The 20,529-nt window shown below is 39.8% G+C and overlaps 1 protein-coding gene across 1 annotated transcript in view; it reads left to right on the top strand.

Annotated features, from left to right (window-relative positions):
• The window catches only part of LOC145390009 (uncharacterized), a 297,119-nt gene that overhangs the window by 101,896 nt on the left and 174,694 nt on the right, over positions 1 to 20,529 (top strand). Inside the window, exon 9 of the mRNA XM_080265104.1 lies at positions 11,296 to 11,449. Coding sequence (XP_080121230.1) covers positions 11,296 to 11,449 — 154 coding nt within the window. The remainder of the gene's footprint in view (positions 1 to 11,295; positions 11,450 to 20,529) is intronic.

Here is a 20,529-nt window from a genome sequence, read left to right as displayed (position 1 = left end):
TTTCCATGTCAGGTGCCTTTACATTGCATGGCAAGGCTGATGGTTTCCTGTAACCCAGGAAACCATTTACATTGCAGAGTGGTAACCATATTGCCTAATCAAAGGGTGAGGTGGAGCCTACTATGGTTCCCCTGCTAATTGTTTCGAGAGATGCAAATGTGACATGAACTCAGAAGCCTCCATACTTTTCCCTGTGTCTTGCCACAGTGAGTGAGGTTATGTCTGCTGGTTGATGGGTCTGCAAAGCCAGACAGATGGGTTGATAACAACAGCTGCAACACAACTACAATGAGACAATTTTGTTCAAATAAAGGAAGTTTTTGTAGTCATAGCTTGAAAGCTATGTTTTTAACTTTAAAAAATGTAGAAAATTCCTTAGCTGAATATAATTGGTGTGGTTGTAGTCTGAATAAAATACCAAAGTGTATTGATGATAGTAAAAGTGTTAAAGCCCTTTCATGCTCAAGTAGATTCCCCCACCTCCCCTTGTAACCCCCATAAATAGTCCACAGAAATTTTAGAAATATATAAGGTTTCTTGTTTAATGCATTTGTATCTTGTACATGTGAGGAAAAAATTGCAGTATTGATCCTGGCTGGTCGTTTACAGACCCACTTTTTTCCCCTCTATATCTGGCTGTTGAGGTTAAATCATCCCATAAGTATGCAAACATGAGTGTAATATTTAATAGAAAAAGAAACAGCTGCTAGGTGCCGTCAATAGTTTTTATGATGGTAGTGAGGTATGTATAAGTGCTAATGGGCGCAATACTTATGGCCCAATGGTTCACCCATTTTGGGGTAAGCATGAGCCAACAAGGTTGTGTGATGCTCCGAGCATTGTCGTTCAATATGTAGCCTGGGGGGTTCTGATGGTTGGTTAAAAACACGCCTCAGTCGCCCAGGGATGGCGTTGGTAATGAATGGTGATGGATGGAATATCTCAAATTTTTTGTATGCTGATGATGCAGTACATGTATTACTTGCAAGTACTGGACAAGAATTTTGTTATGGCACCTAGTGGTGAATTTGGTGATGTCATGAGTCCCAGATCGTTGCCTTGAGAGTAAAGGCCAGAAAAAGGAAATTAGTGATGGTTGGTGTGAGACACGATCGACACTGCGTCGTGTGATGTTACAGTGAATGGAGAGAGACTGGAATTGGTGAGAGAATTCAAAAGAAACCTGAGGTACAGTGATAGAAAGGCCCTGGAAAACTTCCCCAAGAAGTGGAAAGTAGAGTGACACAAGGAAGGAAAGTAGCTGGTGCTATGAATGCCTTGATAAGAAACAGAGGCTTGAGTGTTTCAGATGCACGAGGCTTACATGAAGTGTTAGTGCTAACTTTAACATATGGATGTGAAACCATGGTGTGGCATGAAAATGAAAAGTCAAGAGTGAGAGCAGTGGAGATGGGACCTTTGCTAATAGGAATATCTAAATTGGAGCATGAGGAGTAAATGGTTGTACAGTGTTGATATCTGATGAGGCAACGTTTAGTGGCAGTACCTGTCAAAGAAGAGGGGGAGTGCAAAGGTAGTGACCCACTTGCCACAAGGTATGTGGGAAGTAATTAAACATCTGATTCACTCATAGTACAAGTGGGAGAGATTGTTTTTCAGGGAAGGGTATTGGGGAGAGCTTGTTGTAATGCTTCCAGAACCTCAGAGTGAATCAGGATGTGTTACCTGGAGCTGTCTGTGTGAAAGGATTGAACCTGACTCCTTCGAGTCTAACTTGAGGGTGTCTATCTAGTGTATTCAGCAGGACGGTGCACCTTTGGGGTGGCCACAAACAAATCGGTCACCAATTGGCTTCTGTCCCCCGCGAGGTATCATTCATGACAGACTGGCCAGGAAATAGCCCAGACCTCTCTCGATTGAAAACCTCTGGTACCCCATCCCTCCAGTCTCAAGGACCTGGTCTCCCTCTGCCTCCACCTCACTCACATGACACTCTCTGGGACAAAATCTTTCACCGCTCCAGCACTCTCCACATGGCCAAACCACCTTGTCACTTCCCACAACGTCTCAGGTCCGTGAAGAAACCACAACGCTCCTTTATATCCTCATTCAGCCTGTCTCTAAAGGTAAATAAAATGCTCCTCTTAAATAACTCATTTCAATGCTCTCACTCTTGACTTGTGTCCTTCTCAACAGGGACGTCCCGCTTCACTTCCATGAGTTGGTATCACAATACTGTCATGTGAGGTATGTATAAGTGCTAATGGGCATCTAAGTGAATGGTTCACGATCATTGCTTTCAAGGGCATGCAACAAGGTTTCTTCCCTGATGTACCCTTTCAAGCACTTCACCCTCCATGGAAGGGGTGATGAGAGAAGTAAAAACTACAGGTAATTAAACGTACTCACATTTTCCACCTCACCATCCAACCTGGTGATGGATTCACTGACTTCACCTCTCTCAAAGACCATCACTTTACTCTTCCCTACATGTCACCTACTTGCAAGTTCCGTTTCAACACACTCTCTCAAACTCATCCACCAAGATTGCAGCTCCCCTGTCATCTTCACTCAACAACACAGTATCATCTGCAAACAAGAGTAAAGTGATGGTTTCCATTGAACACAAGGTGACCTCTCTCACCAGGTGTGATGTTAACATCCACTACCCTACCTTGGAATTGGTGAGAGAATTACCCCAAATACCATGGGTACAGTGATTGAACAACCATGGAGACATGACACATCCCTGTTTCAAACCAACTTTGACAAAGGAAGGAAATTCAGCTGGTGTTCACCATCCACACGCACTGCAGCCTTAGCACCATCATACATACTCTTCAGCATTCAACAACTTCCCATGAAGTCCATTAGTTCTTAACACTTTCCACATCCTTGGATGTGAAACCACCCTGGTGTGGCATGAAAATGCTTTCTCCAAAGTCCAGAGTGAAAGAGCATACAACTTCTTTCCCTGCTCTAGAAACTTTTCCACTAAATGCAGATAATACTAAAGAATGAATATCTGATCTACACAACCTACTGTCCTAAAGAAGAGGGAGTGGCCCTGTTCTTCTCCAACTAAGGATTTCTGGGATGTTCTTTCCATCTTGTCTAGTAAGTTTGTGACAAGTGGGAGAGACTTTTCCTATTATACTAAGAAGACGAGATAATGCCCCTATGATTACCACACACTGTGTGCGGTGTGTTGGGGAGAGCAGTTGGAGATTGTCAGGCGTGAAACGATTGAACCTGCTGGTGAGTCTCTTGAGGGTGTGGAAGAGTTTTTTTTTTTTTAGGGGACATGTGGTGTGGCTGGAGCTAGCAATGTGGCTAGCCTGAGAAGTGGTTGCAAGAAGTTCAGGGAGCTGTTGCCTTTCCTGACATTGAGAGGGCTCTCCCTATGTGCTAAGGTATCTTTGTATGCAGCATGTATTAGGAGTGTAATACTGTATGGTAGTGAGACCTAGGCAGTAGAGGAAGAAAATATTCGTAGGCTCAACCATACAGAAATGACGATGATTAGGTGGATATGCAGTGCGTCCCTGCGTGCAAGGCCTGGGGGGGTTGGGTTTATGATGGAAGAGTTGAGAGGTAGGATGAGATTGGAGTGTATTGGTTTTGTGATGAGGAGAGGTAGATTGAGATGGTCTGGCCATGTGGAGAGGATGAGGAATGATAATTGGGTGCAGAAGGCAAGAAGTAGGGGCAAGGTTGTGAAAGGGAGGCCAAAAAAGATGTGGGATGAGGTCATTGAGTGCAAACTCAGGAATAAGGAGCTGAATAAGTAAGCTGCCAGAGATTGATAACCAAGACCGTGGCATGGAAGCGTGTTGGAGCCTTCAAAAATGGAACAAAACGAATGAAACTATCATGGACAGAGCTTTATGGCTTCTATTATGATTGTTCCTTTATACAGAAGAGAATTTAATCCCCTTACAAATTCATTAAAACAGTAATTATAAGATGTTAGTGTCTATGTAAAAAATATTAAAGAAGTCACAGGACAGCCAGGTCACAAACATTCACCTCAGCACAGTGCAAGTGGTATTATTGGCCATTGTTTTTTTTTTTTTTTCCATGTCACTGCAGGGTATGGCCCTGCCGTGGTGATTGTTTGTCAGTGGTTGATGGGTCTGCTTGACCATCGTAATTGCTTGGCTGTGGGGTTTACTTGACCAAATTGAGTAGTGTAAAATACCAGGAATAAATGTTGTACGATGTATTGTGGTGGCCTTTTACAGTGGCTTTCAGAGTTAGGGTATGAATGAAGGGGGGCCAGGAGAGAAAAATATTATCCAGATGGATCGACTATCCAGACATGCCTTTGGCTCTGTTACATTGGATAATCAAGGAATTACTTCAATAAGACATGGTAAATAAGTATCCATACAGGTAACATTCTTGCGGTATAGCAACAATACCCATATGTATGCACGTTTGTAGTATGTAATGAAACTGCATAGTGTTACCTTAGGCCATGTTACTTAGTTATCAAAAAACTTTGGAGATGTTCATCCATTAGCACATCATAGATTGTGTTTGTCACGATGTGTCTGAACCTACTTCACTGCTCTTTAGTAAACATGCATCAATCGTGGATGAACATGCAGTTCACCATTTGTGAATCATTGCTGTACAGTAAACCCTCAGTATAATGAACTACTGTAATTGGGTGGAGGGGTGGGTCACTACATCCAAAAGTTTACTATATACCAGGGGTTCAGTATATCCGAGGGATTACCGAACTCAGTTCGCTATATAAGGGGAGTTGTTTGGTCCTGTGTGCTCATACATAACCAAAACTAACTTGGTGAAGTTTTACATGGAGAATTCAGTGGTTTATGAAGTTGTACATGTAAATACAATACAGTAAAACCTCAATATAATGGACTTCAGTAGACTGGAATTCACTTTTATTGGAATTGAGGAGCTACTGGACTAAATTTCTATATATTGGAAAAAGTCCGATAAAGCCAGAAGCAGTCCGGACTGCCTGACGACTTCAGCTGTGTTCACCACAGTAAGGTAAATAAAAGACATGTTTATCAGTGTACAGTACAGTTTTATTATATATGTTATACCAGTTGATTATTGTAGTGAAGATATAATACAGTACAGTACTGCAGTGGTAGTGAAAACAGTTTAAAAATTGTTGGTGTGATCTGGACTAATATCTGATATATGAAGAAGGGGGAAGTCCGGATGTCTTTTTTATCGGAATTTCACTTTTTTCGGAATGGCTTGGGCCTCAATTAGTCCGTTATAGTGAGGTCTTACTGAAGTTGTACATATAAATACAATACCTATAATAAGAATACAGTATAATATAGTTCTGTTACTGTACACTAACTGTGCCAGGAAAGGATGCTGTTGTCACCGTGGGCTGATTTGTGAACTTCCCCTGCATTTAGTGACCATTGTTCGCAGAATCGGTGGCATGTTCGTTATATCCAAAATTCGCAATACAGTATTGGGGTTCGTTATATTAAGGGTTTACTGTATTAACAATTGTAGGATGCAAATTTCAGGACAGAGCACTGGATTAGGTCTGCTGAGTTTTCTCCAGTCACTTTTCTAAAAGCATTACACTTACCTACCAGAAGATTTTTCTGATACATTTCTGATGGAATTTCACATCCTGTCATAGCTAAAATGGGTGTGCTAGCCAACCACCATCCTTATTCTTTACCATGCGATTACCATCAGTAAAACTATCTCCTTAATTTTATGCAAATTATAGTACAAATGAACATAAGAAAATTATTTCCAAAACAATTTCAGTATGATACTGTATTCAGTTCACCTCAGGTGATCTGACCAGTCACTTCCACTCTTACGCAGATGTTAAGCTAAGGAGTGAAAATTTATAGAGGTTTGTCCTCGGTCATAATAGAGAGAAGTGAAGAGATGTATATCTTTGGTAGTACACCAAAGATTTAGATTCAGAATTCTTACCAGAGGTGTCCCACAGGGCTCAGTCCTCTCCATCTCAATAACCTTCTTCTCCATGACATCTTAACCTTCCTCAATCTTTTTTCCTTCATTAACACTATTGTCGTATGCTGATGACAGCTTTCAGTAATCAGGAGTCCACCTCCAACAGTATTTATATAATATGCACTGGAACATTAGCTTACACAGGGCAAAATAATTGCTTCTTCACCAGCAGAATCAATTAAAACTCTCTTCACACCGACTTGAATCTCAAACACAGCCTCATATCTCCTTCCTTAGCCAATTACTTCCACATCACCTCACAGGTATTGTCTCACTAGCCAGTGAACTATTGTGTTTTCTTGTTGCCCATAGTTTGGGTGCTGTTCTTAACTGTTCTCTTGCACTTGTATTAAGAATGTAATAAGGTAGCATTAGAAGAATGCTTATCATGATGATGATAATGATGGTGGTGGTGAGAATGATGATTTTTTATATCTCGTGAGTGGTAATCCTCCATATTTTCCTTCGGCAACTTTGCAAACACCTGTCATTTGCCTGATTTTGCGGGAGAGTACATGACACCATAAATATCATTCTGATTTTCACCCCGTAACTTTTCAACTGAACTATTGAACTACTTTATTGTTTGGTATGTTTATATGGTATAAACTTTTGTAGTTGTGTGTGGCCAAAATGCATTGTTAATAAGTGGAGATAAGAGTAAAGTGATGATTGTTGAGTGTGGTGTGTTGGTGAATGGAGAGATGTGATGTGGTTAGGGAGCAAAGTACAGTACCTCAGTGCAGTGATAATGAAAGGTAAGTGTGTAAGGAAAGTGGAAAGCAAAGTAGCTAAGTCTGGTCTTTACTCTGCTAAAAATAATTTCATTCATACTAAATGCTTTGAGCTCTCCAACTCATATTCTTCGTGCTCCTTTTGGCACCATGCCAGAAACCTGTCTGATAACTTTACCTTAACATCCTTCCCTCTTTTCCGCTCTGATGGTTCTGTAGCTATTTCTTCTACTGATAAAGCAGAACTCTTCGCTCAGACTTTCCCCTCCAATGTGACTGTAGATGATTCTGGTGCTGTTCATACATCACTTCCACCCCTCTGACTTCCTCATGGCTGACATTAGAATGTCTTCAGTTGATGTATTTTCTGCCATTATTGGCCTCATTACTGACAAGGCATATGGGCCTGATAGGGTCCCTTCTGTTATCCTCAAGAACTGTGCTTCTGTCCTGACACCCTGCTTAGGTAAACTCTTTTGCCTTTGTTTATCCACTTGAACCTTTCCTTCTTGCTGGAAGTTTGCTCTCATTCAGCCAGTCCCAAATAAAAGTGACCATTCCCATCCCTCTAACTATCACCCAATAGCTTTAAAATCCGTGTTTCAAAAGTTTTTGAGTCAATTCTTAACGAAAAAAAAAAAATAAATAAAGCATCATTCCTATCACAACTTTCTTCCTGATCTTCCGTATGGGTTCTGTCTGGGATGCTCCATTGACGATCATCTCACCTACTTTTCAGACTCATGGTCATCCTCCTTTCAGGACTTTGGTGAAAACCTTGCTATTGCACGTGACGTCTCATAGGCTATTGATCAAGTTTGGCATAAATCTTTAACTTCCAAACTACCCTCTTACAGTTTCTATCCTTTTATCTGTGCCTTCATCTCTAGCTTCCTTTCTGGTCATTCTGTAGCTGCTGTTGTAGATGACTACTGTTCATCTCCTAGAGCTATCAATAGTGGTGTTCTTCAGGGTTCTGTCTTATCACCAACTCCCTTCCTTTTATTCATCAGTGACCTTTTAAGCTGTACATCTAACCCTATCCACTCATCCACTGATGACCCCATTCTTCATCTTTCCATTTGCTTTCTGCAGGGTACATTTCAACTGTTACTTGAACAAACAAGGGATGAGGCTATGGCACACCTGATATCTGACTTGGTTCATATCGCTGATTGGGGTAATACATCAAGAACTCATTTCTTACATGTAGCAACCAGACAGAATCTTCCACAGGAGTACCTTCTAATTTTTAACAATATGTAACTATGTAAATGGTTTCATTTTTAGTTGGTTGTTTCCCGGAGAGGGACACTAACCCTCCGCCAACCCACTTGTTGTCACGTAGGGAACACGTGTTGGTTAGTTATAAGGTTACCACTCAGCATTGTAAATGATTTCCTGGTTTACAGGAACTCATTTGGCTTGCCACTCAGTGTAGAGCTACCCTAAAAACAGAGTACTGCTACACTAAGTGGGTGGATGATGGGCAGATGAGGGGGAAGTGGGAATGGAAAATGTGAGTGTATTTAAGTACTTGGGTAGTGTGATGAGTAAGGATGGAAGTATGGAGAGTGAAGTGCTTGAAAGGGTACAAGGTAGAAAGGTTGCTTGTTCTTTGAAAGCAGTGATAAGAAACAGGGAAGTGACCTTGGAAGTGAAAAAGTTATTACATGACAGTATTGTGATACCAACTCTAACCTGTGGAGGTGAAACTTGGACCTTGTTGAAGGGACACAAGTCAAAAGTGAGGACTGGGGAAATGAGTTCTTTGACAAGAGCATGTGGAGTCATTTGGAGAGACAGACTGACAAATGAGGAAATGAAGAAGCATTTTGGTGTGGATGTGTATGTGATAAGAAGCGTTTGGAGAAAAAAATTAAGGTAGTTTGGCCGTGCGGAGAAGATGGAGAATGAAAAACTGATGAGGAGAGTGTATGTGAGTGAGGTGGAGGGGGGAGAGGGAGGGGGAGGCCAAGGATGAGATAAGATGGAGGGATGGAGTGGAGAGGTATATGAGAGACGGGGGTGTGAGCTTGGAGCAGGGCAGTGAAATGGCGGGGGACGGCGACATGGTGGCAATTTTTTTGTGGCCACCCTTACGGGATTAAGGCATCTGCCAGTAGATAGATAGATAGTTGTAACTGAATCCTGCATCATTGTGAATCATACATGGGGTTTCATTCTATTGGGAATTATCTTTGAAAGCTCATATTACCTGTCTTATAAAATCTGTTTCTAAGAGATTAGGTGTGCTAAGCCAACTCTGTGCCTTCTTTACCCCTGTCCAGTTGTTGACTTTATACAGTACATGGGTTTTGTTTGCCCATGTGTTGAGTACAACTTTCATGTGTGGGGAGGCTCCTCACATACAGCTCTTCTCAACAAGGTGGAGTCAAAGGCTTTTCGTCTCATTAACTCTCCCCCTCTAACGGGCTCCCTTCAACCTCTGTCTCTTCATTGTACTGTTGCATCTTTATCTCTTTTCGGTCACTACTTCAATGGTCACTGCTCCTCTTAACTGTCTCCTTGCATCCCTCCACCACTACAGTGAGTGCATAACACCCGTCTAGCAACACTCTCATCCCTTTTCTGCACAGTTTTCTAATGGAAAAGTTAACTGTTACTCCCAGTCCTTCATGTATGCAACTCTGGAATTGTCTTTCTATGTCAGTATTGCCTACAACATATGATCTCCAGACTCAGTGTGTCCGGGCATCTTTAATTGAACGGATCTTGAATTTGGCTGTCTGTTATCTTGTTTTTGTTGTTTCTTGGAGGGAACAGTTGCGAGCTCCTGGCCTTTCGTTTCTGCTTCCCTATGTAAAAAAAAAAAAAAAAAAAAGTAAGAAAGTGACTCATGCTATGAAGACCTTCATTCGAAACAGAGATCTGAATGTAGTTGCTGGAAGAGGATTGCATGGAGTTTTATAGCCCATATTAAAAATGGGTGTGAGATCTGTGTGGCATGATAATGAGAAGTCAGTAGTTAAAACAGTGGAGGTGAGGGTCTTTGAGGAATATATGTGGGGCACAGAGCATCAATAGAAAAAGAAATAATGTGATTTGTGAAAGATATAAAGAAGTCTGTGGACAGCAGAACTGAAGTGAATGTGCTTAGGTGGTATGATCACCTGGAGGGAATGAATACTGTATTAAAATGGTGATAAAAGGGCTTATCTGAGTGGGTTTGAATGTGGGAGAAGAAGATGGTAAAACATCTTAGCTGGATGAGTTTGAAGGTGGTAGAAGGTGTGGTAGGTCAATGTAGAGGTAGATAGACATGGTTAAAAAGAGTGAGAAAACGTTATGGATAAGGAGGAGGCTAGGAAACTGACAGAGAATCAAGCTGGTTGGATGAATTTTGTAGGGAGCAGCATATGTCAAGGGTTTAGTATGCCCCCCCCCCCCTCCCTTTTTTTTTTTTTTTTTTACTAGATAGCTGCCTGATGAACTCAGTCTGATTGGTAATGTGAAGTGCATATGTGTGTGGATGACTGCCTGTGAGGTGGAGTCAGGATTCTGAGTTTTTGAATGGTGAGTGAATGAGTCTGTAGTCCATTTTTGCTGATTGGTTTTCCTGTATTATATTTTATTTCTTGTTTTTTTGGATGGGATTCACCCTGTCCTTGGATGGGACAAAGAGGTTGGGATGGTGGTGATCATTTGTTACAATACTCTGGGCTGTCATCCTCATCTTCCTTTTATCTCTTTAGTTAATAAACATCTTTTTTTATTTTATTTTACTCATCACCAGACAACTGTTTTTAATTAGCTTTAGAGGCCCTCTGTGACTAAGGATATATAGATATCCATACTCAGTGTACGTCCTTCATCCTCATCTTCCTTTTATCTCTTTAGTTAATAAACATCTTTTTTATTTTATTATACTCATCACCAGACAACTGTTTTTAATTAGCTTTAGAGGCCCTCTGTGACTAAGGATATATAGATATCCATACTCAGTGTATGTCTTTTAAAATTAATTGTCTGTCATCAGCCAGATAGATATATTTTTAATCAGCTTTGGAGGATTATAGATTTTTAATCAGCTTTAGATGATTACATCTGACTGAAGAAATTAATTACTTGATGAGCATCATTTTATTGTTTTCAGCTCAGTTTTCATCATGCCTTCATTGTTTAAACTCAGTTCAGACATCACTCAAATATTGCATGAAATATCTCCTTGTTAGGTAAAACAGGTTTTTAGAATCCCTTCAGTATCTCAAGTAAAAATTTACTGAGTTCATAGTAGGTTTGGGCATGTGACCTTTGCTGTTGTGCCACCAGCTGATTTCCTAATCTGTGAATTCCTCATATTGGTCTTGTCATGAACATGTCAAGTGTATCTGACACATAGTGTAATTGATTGATTGGGTTCCAGGTACAAAAAAATAACTTCAGGTACCAGATTAACACTAAAACTGTGTATCTGTTGTACTGGAAGCTTAAATCACCCACTTCATTGCATAACTTAAACCAACATAATGAATGGCAAAATATATGCATGCAATAAGCCAAAATGCCATTGTGTAGCTTTTTCATTTAGGATTAAGCCCTTTTATTCATTCATTTTTTTGCTTTCTTTTTTTTCTAGTGGTTACTGTGGCTGACCTCATGGGTGTCAGTAGCACCATGCGCTGGGTTCAGCCTATATCAAAGCCAGGACCTGCCTCCAAGAAACAGATAGTCTACACCACGAAGATATCACAAAACCCTCCTCCTCGTTCTGAAAGAATACTAACTCCCTTGTAAGTTTCTCCCATTTTCTTGCAGTGAATACAGTATCAATCTATCTAAATAATATATATATATATATATATATATATATATATATATATGTGTGTGTGTGTGTGTGTGTATTATACATACTGTACTGTGTATACAGCATTACACTCCTAACACGTGCTGCATACAAAGACCCCTTAGCACGTAGGGAGAGCCCTCTCAATGTCAGGAGAGGCAAGAGCTCCCTGAACTTCTTCTAACCACTTCTCACCCTAGCCACAGAGCTAGCTCCAGCCCCACCTTCAGCACACAACATGTCTCCCAAATAACAAAACTCTTCCACATACTCAAGAGATTTACCAGCAAGTTCAATCCTTTCACATCTGACAATCTCCACCTGCTCACCCCGGCACGCCGTACACATAAAATCAGCATTATCTCGCAGTCTACCTCTGATACCACTACATCTCTTATGCACCCATTTATCACACACACTGCACAAGATGGAATTACTTCCCACGCCCTTGTGGCAAACTTCACATGGCCACTCTCCCTCGTCTTTGACAGTACCGCCACCAACCCTAGATATCATCACTTTTGTTTTATCTGCATTTACCCTTAAACCCTTTTGCCCCATACCATCTCTCCACTTCCTAAACCTTTCCTCCGCCTCCCTTTCATTCTCTGCAAGCAACACCAAATCATCAGCATACAACAACTCCCATGGGAGTCCGTTTCTAAAGTCACGTGAAAGGGCTTCAAGTACCATGATAAACAACATGGGACTCAAGACTGACCCCTGATGCACACCAACATTCACGGAAAACTCATCACTCAAATCTCCATTCACTCTCACCTGGGTGTGAGCACCCACATACATGGCCATAACCACCCTAACCAGCCACTCCTCCAAGCCAAGCTTTCTCATTGCCCACTTTACCACCTCTCTAGGGACTCTGTCAAAGGCCTTTTCCAAATCAACAAAAACAAAATAAAGATCCCTTCTCCTACCAATATACTTTTCCTGAAGCTGTTGAAGCTATCATACGGATAATTCTATGTATTACTGTACCACTGAACCATTTGGTCACGGCCCGGATATACCGAAAGCTGGATAATCCGAGCCTGGATAATCGAGCTTCCACTGTATATATATATATATATATATATACAGGTAAGCCCTTAATTCACGCGTGGGTTAGGTTCCCAGACCCTTCGTGTATGTGGTAAATTCGCGTATATGTTCTGCCCTTGTGTGCACATAATTACGCATTTGTATACGTATATTACATCTGAATAATACTGTTTATGCACTACATACACCTTATAAACTAGCATAAAGTATTAAAAACAACAAAAATGTTACAAATTTAAAACTGAAACCTGACAAGCACAGGCGTAGGTGGAGACACTTCAGCAGTCTGGTGCAGTAGCCCTCACTGCCTCCTGTATGCTACATTCTGCCTTCTTTATTGTATGAACAGTTGACTCATTCACCCCAAACATGCGGTTACAAGACAATTCACAGGCGTAGGTCGACACTCTTTAGCAGTCTGGTACACTAGCCCTTCTCCCGTATGCTACGTTCTCCTTCTTTATTGTATGAACAGTTGACTCACCCCAAACATACGGTTCTGAGACAATTCACCATCAAGTCAATTCAGCGTCAAAACATGGACAATTCCCCATCATTCTATTAATATACTTATTATTGATTAATTAATACTTTAATAACTAATTTTCAGGGGGATTTTATAACTCATGTAAGTAAAAAACTAGTGTACTGTACTTGCTAAATAAACTGATATGTAAATAAATGACGGGGAATCGTCCTGACAGAGAATTGTCGCCGACATTCCTCCCTGAAGTTTGTCCAGCACTTTAACTTTCTCTGTCAGCAACATCACTTTACAAGTCAGTTTTGGTGTATTACCACATGCATCACTAGCACTACGCTTATGCCCCATGTTGACAGACAAGGCAAGCAATTACTGGAAGGCAGAAAAATAAGCCACAAATAACGATTTGCAAGTCATGCATGGTTCGACCGTTCGGCTCCCACACACACATACACACACACACACACACACATACATATATGTGTGCACACGGGCAGCAGGTAGGCATTTTTTATACTTTATTATTAATATATGTATTATTGATTAATTAATACTTTAATAACTAATTTTCAGGGGGATTTTATAACTCATATAAGTAAAAAACTAGTGTACTGTACTTGCTAAATAAACTGGTATGTAAATAAATGACAGGGAATCGTCCTGACCGAGAATTGTCGCCGACATTCCTCCCTGAAGTTTGTCCAACACTTTAACTTTCTCTGTCAGGAACATCACTTTACAAGTCAGTTTTGGTGTGTTACCACATGCATCACTAGCACTACGCTTATACCCCATGTTGACAGACAAGGTAAGCAATTACTGGAAGGCAGAAAAATAAGCCACAAATAACGATTTGCAAGTCATGCATGGTTCGACCTTTCGGCTCCCACACACACATACATATATGTGTGCACACGGGCAGCAGGTAGGCATTTTTTATATTTTATTTATTTCTCTTGTATATTGAAATTACTTATTTGAATACTATAATTTTGTTTTAATTATTGTACGAAAAATTTGTAGATAACCGAAATCGCATGAAAAAGTTCGCGTGAATTAAGGGATAACCTGTATATATATATATATATATATATAGTAATCCCTCTAATATCCAGACGCCCACTATCTGGCATCCCCACTAACTGGACATAATCGTCCTGGGATCCAATATTCCCAAAATGGTCTGAAAACCGCAAAAAATTTGGGAAAATTTTTTTTTTTTCCCACCCGTAATTTGAACTTGGCGCGCGGGGTGCGGGACAGCTTTGTTGTGGCGCATCATTCCTCTGACGTCCGCTAGAGCGCCCCTGCATCCTCCCCACTGTAACATAAATTAACTTGAGTGTTTTTGGTTTAGAAAATGGTTTTAAGAGTGGAAAGACTTAAAGTGCAGAGTGCAGCACTTATTTCATTAAGGTACAATGGACCGCAAGTAAGACGAGTGCACAGTGTGAAGAGAATGGACTTCTGAGTGCAAATGACTAAGTTCAGTGCAAGACTTCATGAACAGTGTACTGCAAGTGCTTCAGGAAATCCTTCTTAGTGTCAGAGTCTGAGAGGAGGCGGTTATTCATCGAGATGGCCATGGACTTGCTGTACGTAGGCAGAATGTTTGATACTGTACTCTACTGTATTTTCCGTACTATACTTACCTCAAACACCTCATTTCACTCTTTTATGTCCCTTATTGGTGTGAATATGCTGTGTGTTAGGTGCTATGCATGTGCAGTAGGGAGGTGTTTTTCTGAGTTAGGCTAGGTTAGGGTCCATAACTACCAGTCCAAGAGCCAGGGACTTGTAAGTACCCAGAATGTTTAATATTGTATGAACCTACCCCAAAAACCTCATTTTATGCTTCTTTTGCATTTATTTCAGTCTTTTATGTCCCTTATTGGTGTGATTTGGGTCTTAAATAGGTGCTATGCATGTCCAGAGGGAGTTGTATAGGTGTTTTTCTGAGTTAGGCTAGGTTAGGGTCCATAACTACCAGTCCAGGAGCCAGGGAGTTGTAAGTACCCAGAATGTTTAATATTGTATGAACCTACAGTACCTCAAAAACCTCATTTTATGCTTCTTTTGCATTTATTTCAGTCTTTTATGTCCCTTATTGGTGTGATTTGGGTCTTAAATAGGTGCTATGCATGTCCAGAGGGAGTTGTATAGATATTTTTCTGAGTTAGGGTCCATGAGTACAAGTCCAGAAGGCTGGGGCCCAATATCCGGACAGGACCACTATTCGGACATTCCTATGGCTCTATTACGTCGGATATTGGAGGGATTACTTTGTATATATATGTGTGTGTGTGTGTATATTATATATACTGTACTGTATATATATATATATATATATATATATATATATACTGTATATATATATATATATATATATATATATATAAGCAACGTTGGGTCTGGTTAGTACTTGGATGGGTGACCGCCTGGGAACACCAGATGCTGTTGGCATCCCTACGTGTCAAGTGGGGTTGGTGGAGGATTAGTGCGCCTCCCTGTAAACACATATATAACTCTAAGCCCTATGGCCACCCCGTCTGGGATACATGGCGTCTGGAAATGAATGAAAATATATATATATATATATATATATATACTGTATATATATATATATATATATATATATATATATATATATACTGTATATACGTATATATATATATATATATATATATATATATATATATATATATATATATATATATACTGTATATATATATATATATATATATATATATATATATATATATATATATATATATATATATATATATATATATATATATATATATATATATATATATATATATATATATATATATATATATATATATATATATATATATATATATATATATATATATATATATATATATATATATATATATATATATATATATATATATATATATATATATATATATATATATATATATATATATATATATATATATATATATATATATATATATATATATATATATATATATATATATATATATATATATATATATATATATATATATATATATATATATATATATATATATATATATATATATATATATATATATATATATATATATATATATATGACTACTTGGATTTCACCATGTGGTAAATATTGTAACCAGATTGACCACATCGCAATTAGCAGAAGGCGTAGGAGTTATTTGGAAGACGTTTGCGTAAGGAGGGGGGCAGATATAGGTAGTGATCATCAACTTGTTGTGTCAAAGATTAAAATAAAACTTAAGAGAAACGTTAATGGTAATTGTACAGGAGGTAATACTTATGATTTTGATGAGCTGAGAAGTGATGAGAGCACGAGGGAAAAGTTTTGATGGGAATGTAGGAACAGGTTTCTAGTCCTGCAGACTTTGATGGAATCTGAAGACAATGATATTAATCAAATGTGGAGAGAGGTAAAAGAGGTTTTGCATGAGAGTGTTAAGGTTACTACAGTACAATCCCAGTTAACCGGGCGGCTTGGGGAATTCACCTTCCCGGTTACAGATTTTTCCCGTAGTTCTGATATTCAAATCTGTACAAAGGCGATCATTATCACAGCAGTAAATACAATTCAGGTACTCACCACTCACATCAGGGGGCACACTAAGAGATTCCACTTGAAAAATTGCCTCATAAACACACACCATGGTCATAATGCACGTGTGCATGCAATGCCTTGCAGTACCGGTACTGCAAAATGCACAAGTCCATTCTGTTAACTACCGAATAATTTCTTGTATGTACTGTACTCATGTGGAAAATTAAAGAAATAAAATCCTGAATATTTATTGGTAAATTATCACGACACCTGTGCCCCCACGTCAGCTTTGTTTACAATCCCAGCCCCAGCTGACCGCCACCATTCCGCCACTGTTTTGCACCATTCTGTTAACTACCGAAGTATTCGTTGTATGTACTGTACTCATAAAAGTGGAAAAATAAAGAAATAAAATCTTGAACATTTATTGGTGAACTGATGTTAAGACTGCACTGTAGAATTATCACGCCTGTGCCCCCACAGAAGCTTTGTTTATGGTCCCAGCCCCGACTGACCTCCATCGTTCCACCCTTCACCTGCTGCCAATCAGCTGTTTTGCACAAAATAAAATACATGATGTACTTATGAAGTGCAAGCATATATATTTTTTTTTCTTCCAACAAAGTAAACCTTCATTCCTATTAAATTTTTTTTTGTTTTTCATCTCTGCCAGCACACATGCATTCTAAGATAAATTTATGTGGTGCAAGTTAGAGTCGGTCCGTTAGGAAGAAAAACACCGGCATTTGCTGATTTGCTCTCTCCCGAGATGTCTAGCTTACAAATTCCATGCCTGTCTTTGAAACGATTTAACCATCTAACACTGAAATCACATTCGACTTCTGTGTTCATTTTATTGTGAAACTCTCTTGCATTTTCTTGGATAAGAGGACCAGAAATAGGTTCTTCCCTAGATCTTTCTAAGCAAAACCACTCGAACGATGAAGAGTATGCCTTTTTTCAATGGACTTACTTGTCTCGCTTTTCATGAAAAATTCATTGAGGTTGGATGCTTGGGTCTTGATATAAATCATTGGATTTCCTACATTATATTCGGTCATCAGTGTTTTATAATGTTTGCCTTTTTCAAGTCTATTGCATATGTCCACTTCTGTTTCAAGGTAGGCACGACACGCTTATGTTTAGTTTGCTCTTTAGGCATTTTGGAATGTTGAAATTACCGTCCATCAGAGCAACACAACAGCAGGAGAGCTTGTTTACTGTCTGGTGGTAAAAAGCAGACTGGTGATTTGTGGAAATCGTGGAGGGTGTGGAGGATGACTGAATTCAAGTAGGGGAAAGAGGGAGGAGGAGGGCTGGTTAAGAGGATTTACTAGGGATTTACATTAGCCAGAAATGCCTTCACCTCGCTTAGTGCGACTTCACCCAGCCTTGCGTGACACGATAAAATGGCGGTTTGGCGGTCCATTCAAAATGGCGTACAGTTATAACTTACTGATGTTTTTACCAGCCCTTGAATTTTCCGTTTTTCTGAGTATTCCGTTTGTCTGGATACCAGATAGCAGGGATTGTACTGTATTAAGAAAAAAGGAAAAGCGAGAAGGAAAAAGTGGATGTCAGATGAAACATGAAATGCAATTCAGAAAAGGAAAGAGGCTAAGTTAAGAAGTGAAGAACAACATGCTGATTGCCAGGTAGTTGAAGTACTTGGAGCAAAGTACTGGAGTTTACATTCTGAAGTAAAAAGACTCGTTAGATGTGATAAGAAGAGGCTATATGATGAAAAGGCGACAGAGACAGAAATTAAAAATGAAGGTCAGAGCACAAGAGCAACGTATCAGGCCATAAAGGAGTTAACTGGGACTGAAAAGAGAAGGAAGGAAATACCTGTACGAGATAGAAATAGTAATTTGATTACTAAAGATTTGGACATAAAAGGAAGGTGGAAAGAGCACTTTGAATCTGTTCTAAATAGACCAATCCCAGCTGAAGAGGACATTTTGCCAGCTGAGAGAGATTTGCAGATAGAAACAGGGGATATAACTTTGGAAGAGGTAGCAAAATCTATAAAGGAGTTAAAGAATTTTAAGGCCCCAGGAGAGGATGGAATATTCCCTGAAATCTTAAGGTGGAAAATGACGAGTTGATGAATGCGCTTTTGAAACTTTTTAATGTGGCTTGGGATAATGGTGGAATTCCAGAAGAGTGGAAAAATGGAGTGATTATAAAAATACCAAAAAAGGGAGATTTAAGTGTGTGTGGCAATTGGAGAGGGATAACTTTGACACCTGTAGTTGCAAAAGTCTTTTCCATAATCTTGTTGAACAGAATAGAGCCAGTAATTGATAAAATTGTAAGAGAAGAACAAGCGGGATTTAGAAAGGGTTGAGGTTGTAATGATCAGATTTTTATTGTAAGGCATCTAATGCAACAAGCTAATGAGATGAAAATGCCACTTAGTATGTGTTTTGTGGATTTTGAAAAGGCGTTTGATAGTGTTTCACGTGGAGCTATGTTGAAAATTATGAGATTCTATGGTATACCAGAAAAGTTTGTAAATATTATTAGAAGCCTGCATGAAGGTACTCTCTATAAGGTAATGATGGGTGGTTCTTTGAGTGATCCATTTCAAGTTAGGTCAGGAGTGATTCAAGGAGGAGTTCTTTCGCCATGGTGTTTGTTTTGGTTATGGATTATGTTTTGAAAAAGGTTGTAAGGAGAACAGGTGCAGGAATTAACTGGAAAGAAAATAAGAAGCTGATGGATTTGGACTATCCTGATGATATTGTACTGATTTGCGGAAGTATTTACGAGATGCAGAGGGTGCTTGATTGTCTGGTGGAGGAAGGAGAAAAAGTGGGATTGGTAATAAATTGTGGAAAGACTGAAATTATTAATATGAATGTGGAGAACCAAATCTATCTCTATCTATCTATCTATCTATTGCCAGACGCCTCAATCCCGTTTGGGGTGGCCACAAACAAATCGCCTTCAAGTCGCCCTGTCCCCCGCCATTTCACTGCCCTGCTCCCAACTCACACCCCCCTCTCTCATATACCTCTCCACCCCATCCCTCCATCTCATCCTCGGCCTCCCCCTCCCTCTCCCCCCCTCCACCTCACTCATATACACTCTCTTCGTCAGTTTTTCACCCTCCATCCTCTCCACATGGCCAAACCACCTCAGTGTGTTCCTCATAACGCTTCCTATCACATCCACATCCACACCACAACGCTCCTTTATATCCTCATTCGTCAACCTGTCTCTCCACGTGACTCCACAGGCTCCTCTTAAATAACTCATTTCCACTGCTCTCACTCTTGACTTGTGTCCTTCCAACAATGTCCAAGCTTCACTTCCGTACGTTAGAGTTGGTATCACAATACTGTCATGTAGTAACTTTTTCACTTCCATGCTCACTTCCCTGTTTCTTATCACTGCTTTCAAGGAACCAGCAACCTTTCTTCCCTGCTGTACCCTTTCAAGCACTTCACCCTCCAAACCTCCATCCTTACTCATCACACTACCCAAATACTTAAACGTACTCACATTTTCCAATTCCTCACCATCCAACCTCGCTGTACATTCACTAACTTCACCTCTCTCAAAGACCATCACTTTACTCTTCCCTACATTCACCTTTAGGTTCCGTTTCTTACACACTCTCTCAAACTCATCCACCAAGCCTTGCAGCTCCCCTTCGTCTTCACTCAACAACACAGTATCATCTGCAAACAACAGTACAGGGAGTTTCCAAACACTATCCTCTCTCACCAGGGCCACTCCAACATCCACTACCCTACCTTGTACCTCTTTTATTACCTCATCCATGTACAGATTGAACAACCATGGAGACATGACACATCCCTGTTTCAAACTAGCTTTCAAAGAGAAAAATTCACTTAGTTCACCATCCACACGCACTGCAGCCTTCGCACCATCATACATACTCTTCACAGCA

Source organism: Coenobita brevimanus, chromosome 14, assembly GCF_032717465.1.
Source record: "Coenobita brevimanus isolate Jiangsu-jjx chromosome 14, ASM3271746v2, whole genome shotgun sequence".
Classification (NCBI taxonomy): domain Eukaryota; kingdom Metazoa; phylum Arthropoda; class Malacostraca; order Decapoda; family Coenobitidae; genus Coenobita; species Coenobita brevimanus.
Note: the sequence above shows the minus strand (reverse complement) of the source record. Positions and strands in the feature narration are given on the sequence as shown.